Source organism: Pezoporus occidentalis, unplaced genomic scaffold (genome assembly GCF_034315485.1).
Source record: "Pezoporus occidentalis ecotype Australia unplaced genomic scaffold, CSIRO_AGI_Poc_V1 ctg13, whole genome shotgun sequence".
In the NCBI taxonomy this organism is placed as follows: Eukaryota; Metazoa; Chordata; class Aves; order Psittaciformes; family Psittacidae; genus Pezoporus; species Pezoporus occidentalis.
This window is the reverse complement of record NW_026913103.1, coordinates 6,438,928-6,451,746: the sequence shown is the minus strand read 5'-3', so window position 1 is coordinate 6,451,746 and position 12,819 is coordinate 6,438,928. Positions and strand designations below refer to the sequence as shown.

Here is a 12,819-nt window from a genome sequence, read left to right as displayed (position 1 = left end):
AATATGTGAAAATTCTGTTTCACAGACTCACTTTTAGGTGCACTTGTTTGTGGGATGCTGTGGACTGTTCAGACCTGCTCAAAATAATTATCTCCTGTTTTGTTCGTTATGAACAAACAAAGCACTATTATACAATGAAATAAAGTAAAAATGACCTGCACAGTGTATTTATTGCATGTGGTATGTCCAGAAAAGAAAGGTTGCTCTAGCAATGTCTACTCTTCAGACTTCCTGACTTTTTTCAGTTTTTTGCACGCTTGTGGATCCTCATAAACTGTGTTTATAAAGTTTTAAGTTGTAACATGTTCAGTTTGCACCTGAGAGAATTGAGGAAGCAGGGAAAATTGAATTCTCTCAAAATGTTGCAGCAACTGTATAGTATGTTATACATACTATATCATATATACCTATATCATATGCATACTATATCATATATATAGATGGGTATATATCATATATATATACCCATCTACCCTGGTAGGTCTTGGGAATGAATTCCCAAGTTAGGTAAATAAGTTTCAAGTAGAAAACACCTTGTACCTTGTGTGACTAAAGAGTCTGTGATACATTTCTGGTATGTGTTACAGTGTATCATGCCCTGTGTTTCGGTGGTATGTTGTTGAGTTCTGGTACTGTAGGACTGAAAAAAACACCCAAACCTGCTCAAGATTCCTTTACCATCATTTTTGTTATATAAATCTGCAAAAGCAATTTTAAAATGCTTTGCAATACTCCTTTGGAAATTCCAGTATTTGGAGTGAACAATTTCCTGACTCTAACTTAAAGCATGTTACTGTCTGTGAATAGTTACTTTTCCCTCTGCTCATGTTTCTGTGTCCTTGTTTCCCAGGTCAAGGTTCATCTAGTGTTTCTGGAGAACTGAGAATTAGGAATCTGGAACTGTATGAATTAGTTCCTGCTTTTAAGTGTGCTGATTGCAATTGTAAAGCTGAGCTGTGGTTGCCTTCTGTATTGTAATTGTAATTCTGCATTGTTTGTATTTGTCTAGGGCATGAGTAGTTCCTTTTTTATGAAATAAATAATAATTAACTCCTGCGAAAAGGGTACTTGAATTAACAAAGTAGACTTCATGGTCCTGTAAGCAAAATTTTTAACTGAAGCATGGAAAAGAGTTCTTTTTAAAAGCCACTTAGTTTTCATGTAACAGTTAGCGCCGAAGTAGTACCTGTCCCCTCAGACCCCTTCCAACCTGAAATGAGGAAGAAGGATGCAGAAATGGAGGCCCATCTTAAAACAAACCTCTGTTCAAAAACCCTGCAGCAGGGAGAGGTCATGGAATTGGACCTCTTATTGACCCCCTTAATCCTAGGCTGTAATGTAATCTTTCTGTGCCATCTGGTGTTTTAACAGACTTAGATTGGTGACTATGAAAATTGCCAGAAAAGGTGTGGTCGTGACTAGCATTATTCATTTCAGGAATATGCCTTTCAATGTATACTTTCTCTTAAGCTAAATCTTTTTCTTTCATGCTTTGTCCAAAGAAGGGCTACAGGTTAGGTCCTAACTTTTGATGCTTTGCAGAAGTTTAATAGTGACATCTGCTCCTGACATATTTTACATATTGGTGTATTTTCTGTTTTATTTCTGCTGTCTGCCAGTGATTGCATGCATGACCTCAGGCAAATGACCTAACATCTGTTTCATTTTTTTCAGAATCTATAAGCATTGGGAATACTGAAATAGATCATCAGTGCACAAAACCTATCAAGTTTGAGAATAAATGACAGTAACACTAGATTATAGGAAGACAGCAAAAGAGCTGTCAGGCAAAAAACTATACAGGAACACAAAAATCAATTGATATAATCCTGCAAAGAGATCTAGACTATTTTTAAGTGATGGGAAGCATTTTAATCAAAAGTTCAACTGATTTTAATCCATGGGCTGCAATTGCATTCTGCGAAAAGCAGGTAGAATTCAGAAGAGGAGGAAGTGTATGAAATTACTTGTCCAGGAGCATACTGTAGTGATATGGGAAGGAGTAATGAGTTCAAACTTAAACAGGGGAAGTTCAGGTCAGAAGTAAGGAAGAAGTTCTTTACTGTGAGGGTGTTGAGACACTGGAACAGGCTGAAGTGGTAACTCCTGGCAGTGTTCAAGGCCAGGTTGGACAGAGCCTTGGGTGACATGGTCTAGGGTGAAGCATCCCTGCACATGGCAGGGAGTTGTAAGTAGATGATCTTAAGGTCCTTTCCAACCCTAACCATTCTATGATTCTGTGATATGGTGAACCTGTGGCAGCTTGGGCATTAAACATATGGGATTTTGTTGGATTTTTCTCTGCTTACATTTTTGCTATATGTTGTACAGTAAATTGACTGTTTGCTTATTGACTATTTGGGTCATTGTTCCACTTTAACAAAATGCACATCAGCTTTATAAGAGATTTTATAAAAGTTTTCTTGTAAATGACCTATTGATTCTTTAAAATTTTCTCCAAAGGAAACCTTCAAAGAGCTTTGGTACTGTAGTATTGGCTTGTTGTCTAATGGATACAGTGCAGAGTGTTTATTGTTAACTCATGAGAAGAAAAGATGCTTATCTTAATTTAAGAGATGCAGCTTTAGCAGCGATCTGTAAAAGATGCTGGGCTGTTATGTTAATCCATGGGTGTGAGAGAAAGCCTTGATATGGGTGTTATTAAATACCTGACTACCTGTCCCAGAGGCAGAACTGGACTGGATATTGAGCAACATTATATATATGGTCTTTGCAGATTGCCTGTGTCTTGGGAACTCCAAGATCTGTGGGAGTCACTTTTCTCTCATTAAACCTCCCTCCAATTTTGACGCATAATTAGTATCATTATAAAAAAAAATGTCAAAATCTGCCTCTTGTCCCTGAAACCTGAAGTAGGGTAAACCATATCCAGAGTGTGAGAAGAGTATTCATTAATGAATACATAAAACTCTGCAGTTTGTCAACAGTAAGTTGTCCAGCCCCTTTGGGAAACTGCAGAGTCTGCAATGCAGATCTGCAGTGTTCTTCTGCTCCCATCCTGCTTTTTTGCTTCTGCTGTAATCTATCTTAAAACAGTCACCAGTCCAGATATGGCTGTGACAAACTTACTCTGAGGTGAGACACATTCATTTCTCACCAGTTTGGAAAAGTGGAGGAAAACGCCATGCAGGGCTGTAGCATTCCTCTATACTGCTTGTTCTCTCAATTCCCCTTTCTCTCACTTGCCTAACAGTATGTATGTATTTGAGAAGGGAAGCTACTGTCTCCCCTGGGGACTGAGGGGGTGGCAGAGTTATTTCACACAATGTTAAGGTAAGGAAGTCTGATTTGCCATCAGATGAGTCCTGAAAGACCAGGTAAACTTCTTACAAATAAGTGTGTTGTGACATTGCCTGCTGTCCTTGTCCTTTTTTCTCTTTCATTCTCTGTATGAGTCATGTGGGATATGGTCTGGTCCCACCCTTGTATAACAAGCTAGATGACTTATTATGCCAGGAACTAGACTACTTGTTATGCTTTGGGATCTGGAAGGGAGTCCCTACCATCACCATACCCCCATATCATAGTATTAACAAATTGCTATGCAGAGCTTCTGGGCTTTACCTGGTACAACAATATCCTGATTTCAGCAGGAAGCATGTTTATGTTGCATCTTGGGCAAGATTCACTGTGATGGGTGGATTAGGAAAAGAATTTTGGGTGTGTAGCATTACCCTGTTGGGTAGATGTGTTATATCTCTGCAGCTTGTATGGATCCTATGGTCTCAGTTGTCCTACTCCCCAGGTGGCACAGAGCCACTGGGAAATGTTGCTTTCCAGAGGGGATTACTGAGCATGCCAGAAGCAGCTGAGGGGGAATATTGCTCTAAGGGAAGTGAAATCTATACCATACCTAGCTTGTAAGTGATTTGGTATCTTCTCACCCGCATGCCTGTGGTGCTGAAAGAATTTTATACAAGGTTTCAACCTTTGCAACTTTGTTTTATCTTAATGTTTCTGCTTCTTTGTTCTGACCACATCAAAGTGTGGCCTCATTAATAGGGAAAGCCGTGTGGTGGTCTTCCCCTGCAGTTTAGGATAGACGGTTAAGGCACGCGTTCCCTATTTAACTGGTAAACTGTTCAGAGGTGGCAAAGTTTTTAATTATGTTAGCTCTTTTTTACGGTTGTGATTTGTGAGCAGTAGGTTCAGCATGATACTTCCATATCCAGACCAGGTGAATGGAGTATTGTTTTTGTTGTTCTCATACTGTCAGATGTTTGTTGACTCCACCTCAAACTTTACCAGGATTTGGGGAAGGAAGAGGTATCCTTCTCTTGCAGTCTATAGGTGAGAGAACTTTATTCCATTCGGCTTGGAATCACTAAAACTTCTGTGTTTTTTTCTCATTGCAGATAGCTGCTGCTTTATGGTGGTATTATGTCTCTAAAGGAATCGAATATTTGGATACAGTATTCTTCATCCTGAGGAAGAAATTTAACCAAATTAGTTTTCTTCATGTCTATCACCATTTTACCATGTTCACCTTGTGGTGGATTGGTATTAAGTGGGTTGCAGGTGGACAAGGTGAGTTCCCTTCTCCCATACCCTTTTGACTGGACACAGGGTTGAATTACTAAGTTCTTATAGATTTAACATTATAATATACAAAATTGATTAAATACTACTAAAGCAGTGCAGTGGCTTCATTGTGTAGTCTTCCTCTGTGAGAAAGGTGGGGAGGGAAAGATAACAGAGCAATAATCTAGTGAAATGCAGTATTTTGGTTTGGTTTGGTTTTTTGTTTTGTTTTTTTTTCCTCACGGACATCAATTGCAAGCCTGAAGTTCTGTCTCCTGAATTATCCTTGTTCTGTGTGAAACAGAAGGATGAACGTGTCTTGTCTAACTTGAGATTTGCACATAACAGAGAACTGCAAAATCTAATTTTGGGCCACAATCTGTGTGCAAATATAATGAAGTTAATGGAGATGTTATTTTGGTATTTTATATGAGTTTGGGATTTGCTTGCTTTCTTATAAAGAGGCATGTATAAAATTCTGAAACCTTCCCTTGAAGGTGAGCCAATCAATCTGTCAACATTTAAAACATAATGACACAAGTCTATAATTATCAACCTTTCTCATTTCCTTACTTCCTTTCTAAAGCAGCCATTGAAGAATCTTATTGCATTATATTTGTCACATCCTTCTTTGCCTGCATTGTACCCTTGTTCCAGTTGTTTTGCCTTGTCTCTCTGAAATTATAAGCTCTAAAGAGCTGAGAGTTCAGGAAAAAGACCTGGGCCTGAGTTTGTAATGTACTTCTTAGGCTTAAGACACGGAAAATAACATGTAATGAACATCACACCAAACTAGTATTTTGGGGTTTGCTTGGTTTTGGGTTTAGTTTGTTTTTTTTTTTTCTCCAAAACATACTTACTGCATGGGGGGGGGTATGTTTTCATTTACGATAGGTAAATTGTACTGAGTGGTTGCTTATATGCAAAAGAAGAAACATTTAAAATGAGCATCTGTGTCTATCTTTGAATTTTTCCCAAGTAATCTGCAGGATGCAGGTCCTCAGCCAGATATTTCATGATCTTTATTGACTACTACACCCAAAAAATGTTTGTTGGAGACTGGATGCTTACATGCAGTCTTACTTAGAAATTCCCTCTATCTCTCTCCCTTGTTGCTTTTTCAAACATTTCATGCTAAATATCATCAGCTTTCAATACAACAGTTGCAACTGTTTCCAAATTTATTTCAGGTTTTGTTGTTCTTACACTACCTCTTAGTTTCTAGCCCCTGCAAAAAGGAAAGCAACTGTTGCTCTTCTGAGTTTATGTAGCGCTGCTGCACAAATGTGGCTAGATCTATGTTCTTCTGTGTTCTAGTTGTTTACATGTTGCTTACATAGACAGATCTATTGTAAACTAGACCCTATTATAACTAACTGGGGCTAGACCACATGGACATCTGAGCTTCCTGATGTCAGCAGCTATTGTTTGTATTGCCCTAATCTTATATGATAGAGCCTTTTTGAGCTCTCTGGCAGTGTAAGAATAATTTAACAAGATATAATTTGTTTCTGTTAAATGGCTGCTAATCTGGACAGAGTAAAGAGATCTTAATGCGAATGAGAGCTGTCGTCTTCATTTCCAGCATGGATAATTCTGGAAGAAGTTACACATTTATGTATTTAAGGATGCTGGATACTTTAAGTCATAAATAAGGAAACCAAAGATGAGCACTTCAGCCAAACTCACTTGGCAATGCCCTTAGATGTCTTAGAACCACAAGTGAAGTTCTGCTTTGTATGGTTTGTTGTTTTGGTTTGTTTTTTTTTGTTGTTTCAGTTTATTTTTTGCCTATTTAATCAGACTTCCACATGAGTTTCTTGGCTTCTTGCTGAGAAGTGGACCTTGTGCATTTAAGTTTAGTTTAAAAGGTTAAAGTTCAGAACCTGCTACTTTATACTTTACACTTTACATTGTCAAATACAGCTTTTAATAATCCCCTAGCAAAACAATTCAGCTATGCTACAATAACTAATATGGAATCCATATGATTTGTATGTGTTCAAAAAAAATCTTATGAAAAGCTTTTGTATAAGTAGCTCCAGGAAAGATGTGATACACTAATTGCATGAACAGCTGTTTGTCTCAGCACATGTTGGCAGTCGGGTCTATACTATACTACTGAATATTTCAAAGATGGAATCCTAGCATGTCCTGTGCTTTATAGCTTTTACTATCAATCACATCAATAACACAAGAAAAGACAACTTTTTTTCTTTCCCCAAAATTACGTTGCAATCTTTCCTTCTGTTTCTGGACAGCTTTTTTCGGAGCTCAGATGAATGCATTTATTCATGTCATTATGTACATGTATTATGGATTAGCTGCCTGTGGCCCTAAATTTCAAAAATACCTGTGGTGGAAACGATACTTGACCATATTGCAATTGGTAAGTAAAACTTTTCCCGTTATGTTAAAGGTGTTACCTCTGAATGGACTTCCATTTGCAGAGCTTTGGAACAGATGCTGCTTTTTCCAAAAGTATCTTGCTGTCTGATACTCACAGCTCAATTTAGAATACTTCCAGGAGATGGAATTATTTATTTAATTTCTCAAAAAATATGCAGCATAGAGTTGTATAAGTGAAGTCTAATATTACTCCACTGATTGTTTCAACTGAATTGCAAAAAATTGTTCAAAAGGTAGACAAAATCCAGATCTCTTAATGTCTCCTTGTTTTCCTATTATTGAAAACTGGTGCCAGGTACTACAATAAATTTGATGTACCTGGTCAAGCATATGTGTGTGTGCATGATGTGACAGCCAATTACAGCTTCCCTACTGCCTCCCAGTTTAACAGTGTTCATAACTTAATGCATCAGTATGTATTGGTACAGTCAGACCTACAAAATATAGGTAAACCTTCCTGATTCTATATTTTCTGTCTTCTAGGTGCAGTTCCATGTGACTATTGGCCACACAGCCTTGTCTATTTATATTGATTGTCCTTTCCCTAAGTGGATGCACTGGGGTGTAATTTTCTATGCTGTCACCTTCATTTTCCTTTTTGGTAACTTCTACTATCGGACATATAAGATGCCCAAGGAACCTGTAAAGAATGGCAAAATAGCAAATGGTGCTGTTGCGAATGGAGTAAGCAAACCAGAAAATAATGCAGTGGTGGAAAATGGAAAAAAGCAGAAAAAGGGAAAAGCAAAAGGAGAATAACTTGATCCAGGCCTTAACCGTTGTTGGCAGTGAGGAACCTCCAGTTTGGCTTATAAAAGAAAGAAAAACACTATCTGTACCAATTAACCTTAGGTTACTGAGGAGCTAGAACACAGATATTTTCATTATTTATGAAGATCGCTTTAAGAACAACACTAAAGTTGAATTTCTATTGTAATCATGTCATTACCATGCATATGGTCTCTGTAAACTTATAGACTGCTGGTGTTGGTGAATGTAAGGAAGAATTGCAGTTGATTCCATGTTTAGCAGTCCAGAAGTTAATACTACCGTTGATGCAGGCAGTTTTGTTGGCACCCACATTTCTTCGGGGAAGGGAGGGGAAGGAAGTACCATTTGGATACTTGTGTTTTCTTTCCAGAAAATTATTAAATTTCAAATCATGACATATTAAATTTCAAATTATTACATATTATCTAACCAGAATGCGCAACTTTTCTTGTCCTCCTTCAAGAGTATCTTCAGACATGTTATGTTTTATGTGCTGTCAGAACAGTGTTTGACTTTTCAGACATTACTTGATTTAATTGACTGTCTGTTACAGTTTGGTTTTTTGTTGGCTTTGTTTTGTTTTTCTTATTTTGTTTTGGGTTGTTTTTTTTTTGGTTGTGTTTATTTCTTTTTTTTTTTCCTTGTGTGGAAATATACCTACCTCTTCATCTGCTGAAAAGAATATTGAGCATTAAATAACTGGTTTCTGAAATATGGAGTCCTCTCAGATAAATATCAGTTAACACTAATTCAGGAGAAAATACGGCTTCCTGTGGGAGTAAAAGGGATTTTTGGCAGTATTGTTCAAGTTATCAAGAACTCTTTTCAATATAAACTTTAATTTTGTAGTGGTACTTTTAGTATAGCTAAGTGAAGAAAACATTTGAAGAATGTACAGATTTGAACCAATACATCGTTTGAAGCAAGCAGTGAAAGTAGACCTGCTGCTCATTGTCTGTGACCTGCTGAAACCTGTGGTGCTGACTGATACTGAAAATGGTAAGATAATATTGTGGTGGAGAGAAAACAACAATATGCAGTTCCTTTTAGAAGTGCTGTGTGTATGTGTAGTCATGCTAACTACAAGACAGTCACTTGGGAGAGAGAATATGGCTAAAAAGTCTTAAGTAACATCAAATAAAATGTTGAAAATGCTACTACTGCTTGATACTCATCAAAACTGTATTTGATTAGATTTTTGCAGACAAGGTATTGTTAGTAGTCAGGCCACCATTTTAATGTGAATGTCAGAGATGGGCTTCTGAAACTATTCCCAAAATATTCACAGCTGTTTTCAACCTCATTGGCAATGTAATTGTGCTAATCATTCTTTAGTCAAAAACTGCTAAAATAAGTAGAAGTCTTTCAGATGGCTTTTCATCTTACATGATACATTAATGGACTTCTTACTGTTCCCTTTGTGAAGAAAATATAGAAAGAGTTATTCTTGTAAATAGTATTTTCTGAGAGATGTGTCTCTAGCTGCTCAGCGTGTAATGAGCATAAGACAGGGGTGGAATTGGTAAACATATCCTGAATTCCAGCGTTCCTTGCTCCTCACTCCAAGAGCTGCATTGTTGCTGTCTAAATATGTTCTTTCCAGCTCTAGTGAAAAACACATTCAGAGTGACAAACTTGCATCCATCAAGTGACACAGTTGTTGCAGGAAAAAAGTACATGGGGCTGTAGGTGTACAGTGTGTGACATGTTTCATAGTTTTTGCATCTTGATTATCCATTCGTTTGTTTACGATATGCAAACAGGTCACATCATCTGTCTCAGGTTTGTCTCTTATCTCTATACAAACCCTGCTTAAACACAAAAACCAGGTCCCAGAAAAAAAAGCTTGGATATACTCTGTTGTATTCAGAAATAATTCCTAATGCTGGAGTTGATTCAGCTGGAAAGTAATTCATAATCACCACTACTGTGGATTTTATGGCAGAATATAGGATTGGGAAAAAATGCCTCTGATGAATTGTAGTGCATGTGACCATTAAGTCTCCTACCTACTCTATCTTGTGATTCTTCCAGTGTTTGTACTGATGCTTTTTGCATTTGTATAAGTCTCTGTTTATGTAGTGTGGCATGGGGAAGAGGGATAGTGATCTGCCCTTCCTTCTTGGACAAATGCCACTACCCTTAACCAAGCCAAAACGCTGTTTGACTGGGTAACTTTGGAATGGTTAAAGGAGCAAATAACTACAAAGCAAACTAGCACACCTACTGCTCCAAGGTAATGGCTGGTATGAATACTCTTACCATACTGTAAATTCAGGGTAGCTTACCCCACTAATCAAAGGGTTGCTTCTTGCTATTTGCCATGGGATGTGGACAGCTAACTTGTAAATCTGTATCACTCCTTGTATTGTGTTAAATTGGTTTGTTGCTCTTCCTTTCAGTAAGCCGGATCAGATAAACTGGTACTCTTAAACTGATCTAGCTCTGAAAGAGCACACTGAGAAGTATTCCAGTACAGTTACAATTATGTCTTTGCTGCATTTTGTAAAGTAAGAATCATATCTTGCATGTTGGCAGATATTTAAACAATCTTCTCTCCCCTCATCATGCATGGAAACTGCTTGAAGTTGGTAACAGCTTGAACCGTATTGGCAGAACTTGGATAGAATCCTACCCTCAAACTCTGGGGCACTTGGTAACTTTCAAGAAAAAAATGAAATGACACATTGTGTTACATATGCATCATGTTGTCTGGCCCTGTGGGGAAAACCAGTTGGAGAGATTGGCATTTCATGGGAAAAAAATCAGTTGATAAATTGCTGAGACTCTGCTGGTTTGAATCCATCTCTGCAATATAGCTTTTCTGGGTCTATTTATGATGTAATTGATTGCTCACAAGACCTGAGTCCTGTTCTGATCTTGAATATTATGGCCTTATTAAATATGCTTTTTTGTAGGCATTGTCTTGAGTGCAATATTTCTGTTTCTGACTATGCAGCCAGACTCAGAATACAGGGCTGAACTTGTACAGTTTTTTTTTATTTTCCAAAATTTGAGGCAGTGATGCACGTGAGAGATGCTGCCAGATTCATCAAAGTCATCACTGAGTCCAAGGCACCTCAGGATTTTGCCATGAAAATAATAGAGTATGAGTATAAATGTTTGCTATACACAGAGCTGAAATTTAAGTCAAAAAAATCTACTTTGCATGGGCTTTTTTGTTTTGCTTTCCAAAATTATTCCAGTTTATTTAAAACTGAAACTCAAACCATTTGGAACTTTTCTGTCTTTGCCAATGAAAGATAATTTTTTGCTAACAGTTCTGAAGCTCTTTCACCAGAGTCTCGTAATTATTTGATGCCATATAAGTAGTAGCATTTCATTTAGCCTCATCTCTAGCACTGAGAGTTGTTTGGTTCTTCTAGCACTTTGTAAGTGTAAAATAAATACAAATTATATATGTGTATATGTATGTGTACACATATGTTGTGTGTGTATATAATATATGGATTCTTAGCAGATTCTTTCAATATGTGCAGTAAATTATATTTATTTAATGTGAAGTTGGCAGGAGCTGATAGAACAGTTCCTACAGCTAGACCAGTAAAATGAAGCAGTTTTCATTGACCCATAGATCAAATATCAGTCTTGCAGACATAAATAGTGTCTGTGAGTCATTTTAGACATAGGCTAGCAAACAAACCAGAGCTCTTTCTCCCAGTGTAAAAAATACTTTGAGGCATCAGTTGTAAATTCTGGGGTAGCTCAGAGGATCTGAGGAATTAGGCTGTTTTATAGTAGTGATCATTATAGGAAGCAGTATGAGTAAAGATGCTCCAGGTAAGTCTTTGCAGTCATGGCAGCCAAATTCTCTGACCAGAGCACTTTTTAAATAACTGTTTCTCTGTAGGTTCAAAGGCATGGCTGATTTGATCACATGACCATTAACCACTTCCAGCTCTAAATCAGGAGAAAAGGATGAAGGCAAAATAAAACTGCACATTTTTCTTTTCAGGTTAACCTTAGGGCATGATTCTTCAGAGTAAGCACATGGCCTCCATCTGCTGGGGAGGCAGGTAAGAAAGGAGTAAATAGCTATTATGCTGAAAGGTCTCATTCCTGATATAGACTATGAACACACTTGCTATCTCTTGAAAACTTGAGTAAAATTGTTCACGGTGCATAAACTTAAACCTTGCATGAAGTTAGTGGGGGATGAGTGTCATAATGTTTAAACAGGCATTTAAAATGAGATTTGTTTCTGTTAAAACTAAGGAAAAGGGGGAGCTTGTTAAGTATCTGAGTAGTCTATTTATCTTGGCTAGAAGCACAAACCAACTTTGCACCTAAAACAAGTCACCCATTTGACATCTCATTGCTTTGCAGCCTGGTAAGTCGGCCTCTTTGCTAGCGTAAGCAGTTGGAGCTCTGTGGAAATCAGTGGGGTGGTTCCCATTTACCTCAGCAGAGTATGTTTAACCCTAAAGAACAGAGAAAATGCTTGCTCTCTGCCAGTATCCCAGGGGGATGAGGGAAATGTATGGTTCAGGATGCTGCTTTTGCATAAGGTGTTCATGCTTTTGTAAACAATAAAAATAAACGTTACTTTTTTTCATACTGTTTGAGTTTGGTTTTATACATTCCACAGAATGTCTTTCGTGTCCCATCTTGCTTCAAGATGCTTACTGATTTTACAGTGTTGAGCAGGTTGTGTTGATGTAATCTGTTATGTAGCCCAAAAGTTTGAGGGGGAAAGAAAAAAGTTGTTTTTGGCACATTCTCCCATTTTAAGGTCATGGGAACTTTCTAATTGTGCCTGTTGCCCAAGAGTGGTAATCCAGTGGATTTGAAGTCACCCTTAGGCAATTGACTGAAAATAGGATGTCCACTTAAAAAAACCAAGTCTCCTGGAATATATTCTGGCTGTATAGCACATGTATTGGCATCAGATTTGATCCAAATGCAATATTAAGCCTGGAATATCCTGAAAGTGTCAGATGGAGCTGGCTTTTGCTTCTATCCTAGTATGGCTTGCGCCTTGGATATGTGGGAGAGGGAGGGAGGGAAGGAGCAGCAAAGCGAAAAATGAATGTAATGCCTGAATATTATACTTTCAGCTAAGAAACCTTCTCAGTC

The 12,819-nt window shown here is 37.7% G+C and overlaps 1 protein-coding gene across 1 annotated transcript in view; it reads left to right on the top strand.

Moving 5' to 3' along the window:
* ELOVL4 (ELOVL fatty acid elongase 4) overlaps nucleotides 1-12,298 on the top strand; it is a 34,016-nt gene extending 21,718 nt beyond the window's left edge. The window contains exons 4-6 of the mRNA XM_062608258.1: nucleotides 4,377-4,548; nucleotides 6,804-6,931; nucleotides 7,435-12,298. Coding sequence (XP_062464242.1) covers nucleotides 4,377-4,548; nucleotides 6,804-6,931; nucleotides 7,435-7,710 — 576 coding nt within the window. The 3' untranslated portion in view covers nucleotides 7,711-12,298. The remainder of the gene's footprint in view (nucleotides 1-4,376; nucleotides 4,549-6,803; nucleotides 6,932-7,434) is intronic.
* The last annotated feature ends 521 nt before the right edge of the window (nucleotides 12,299-12,819 follow it).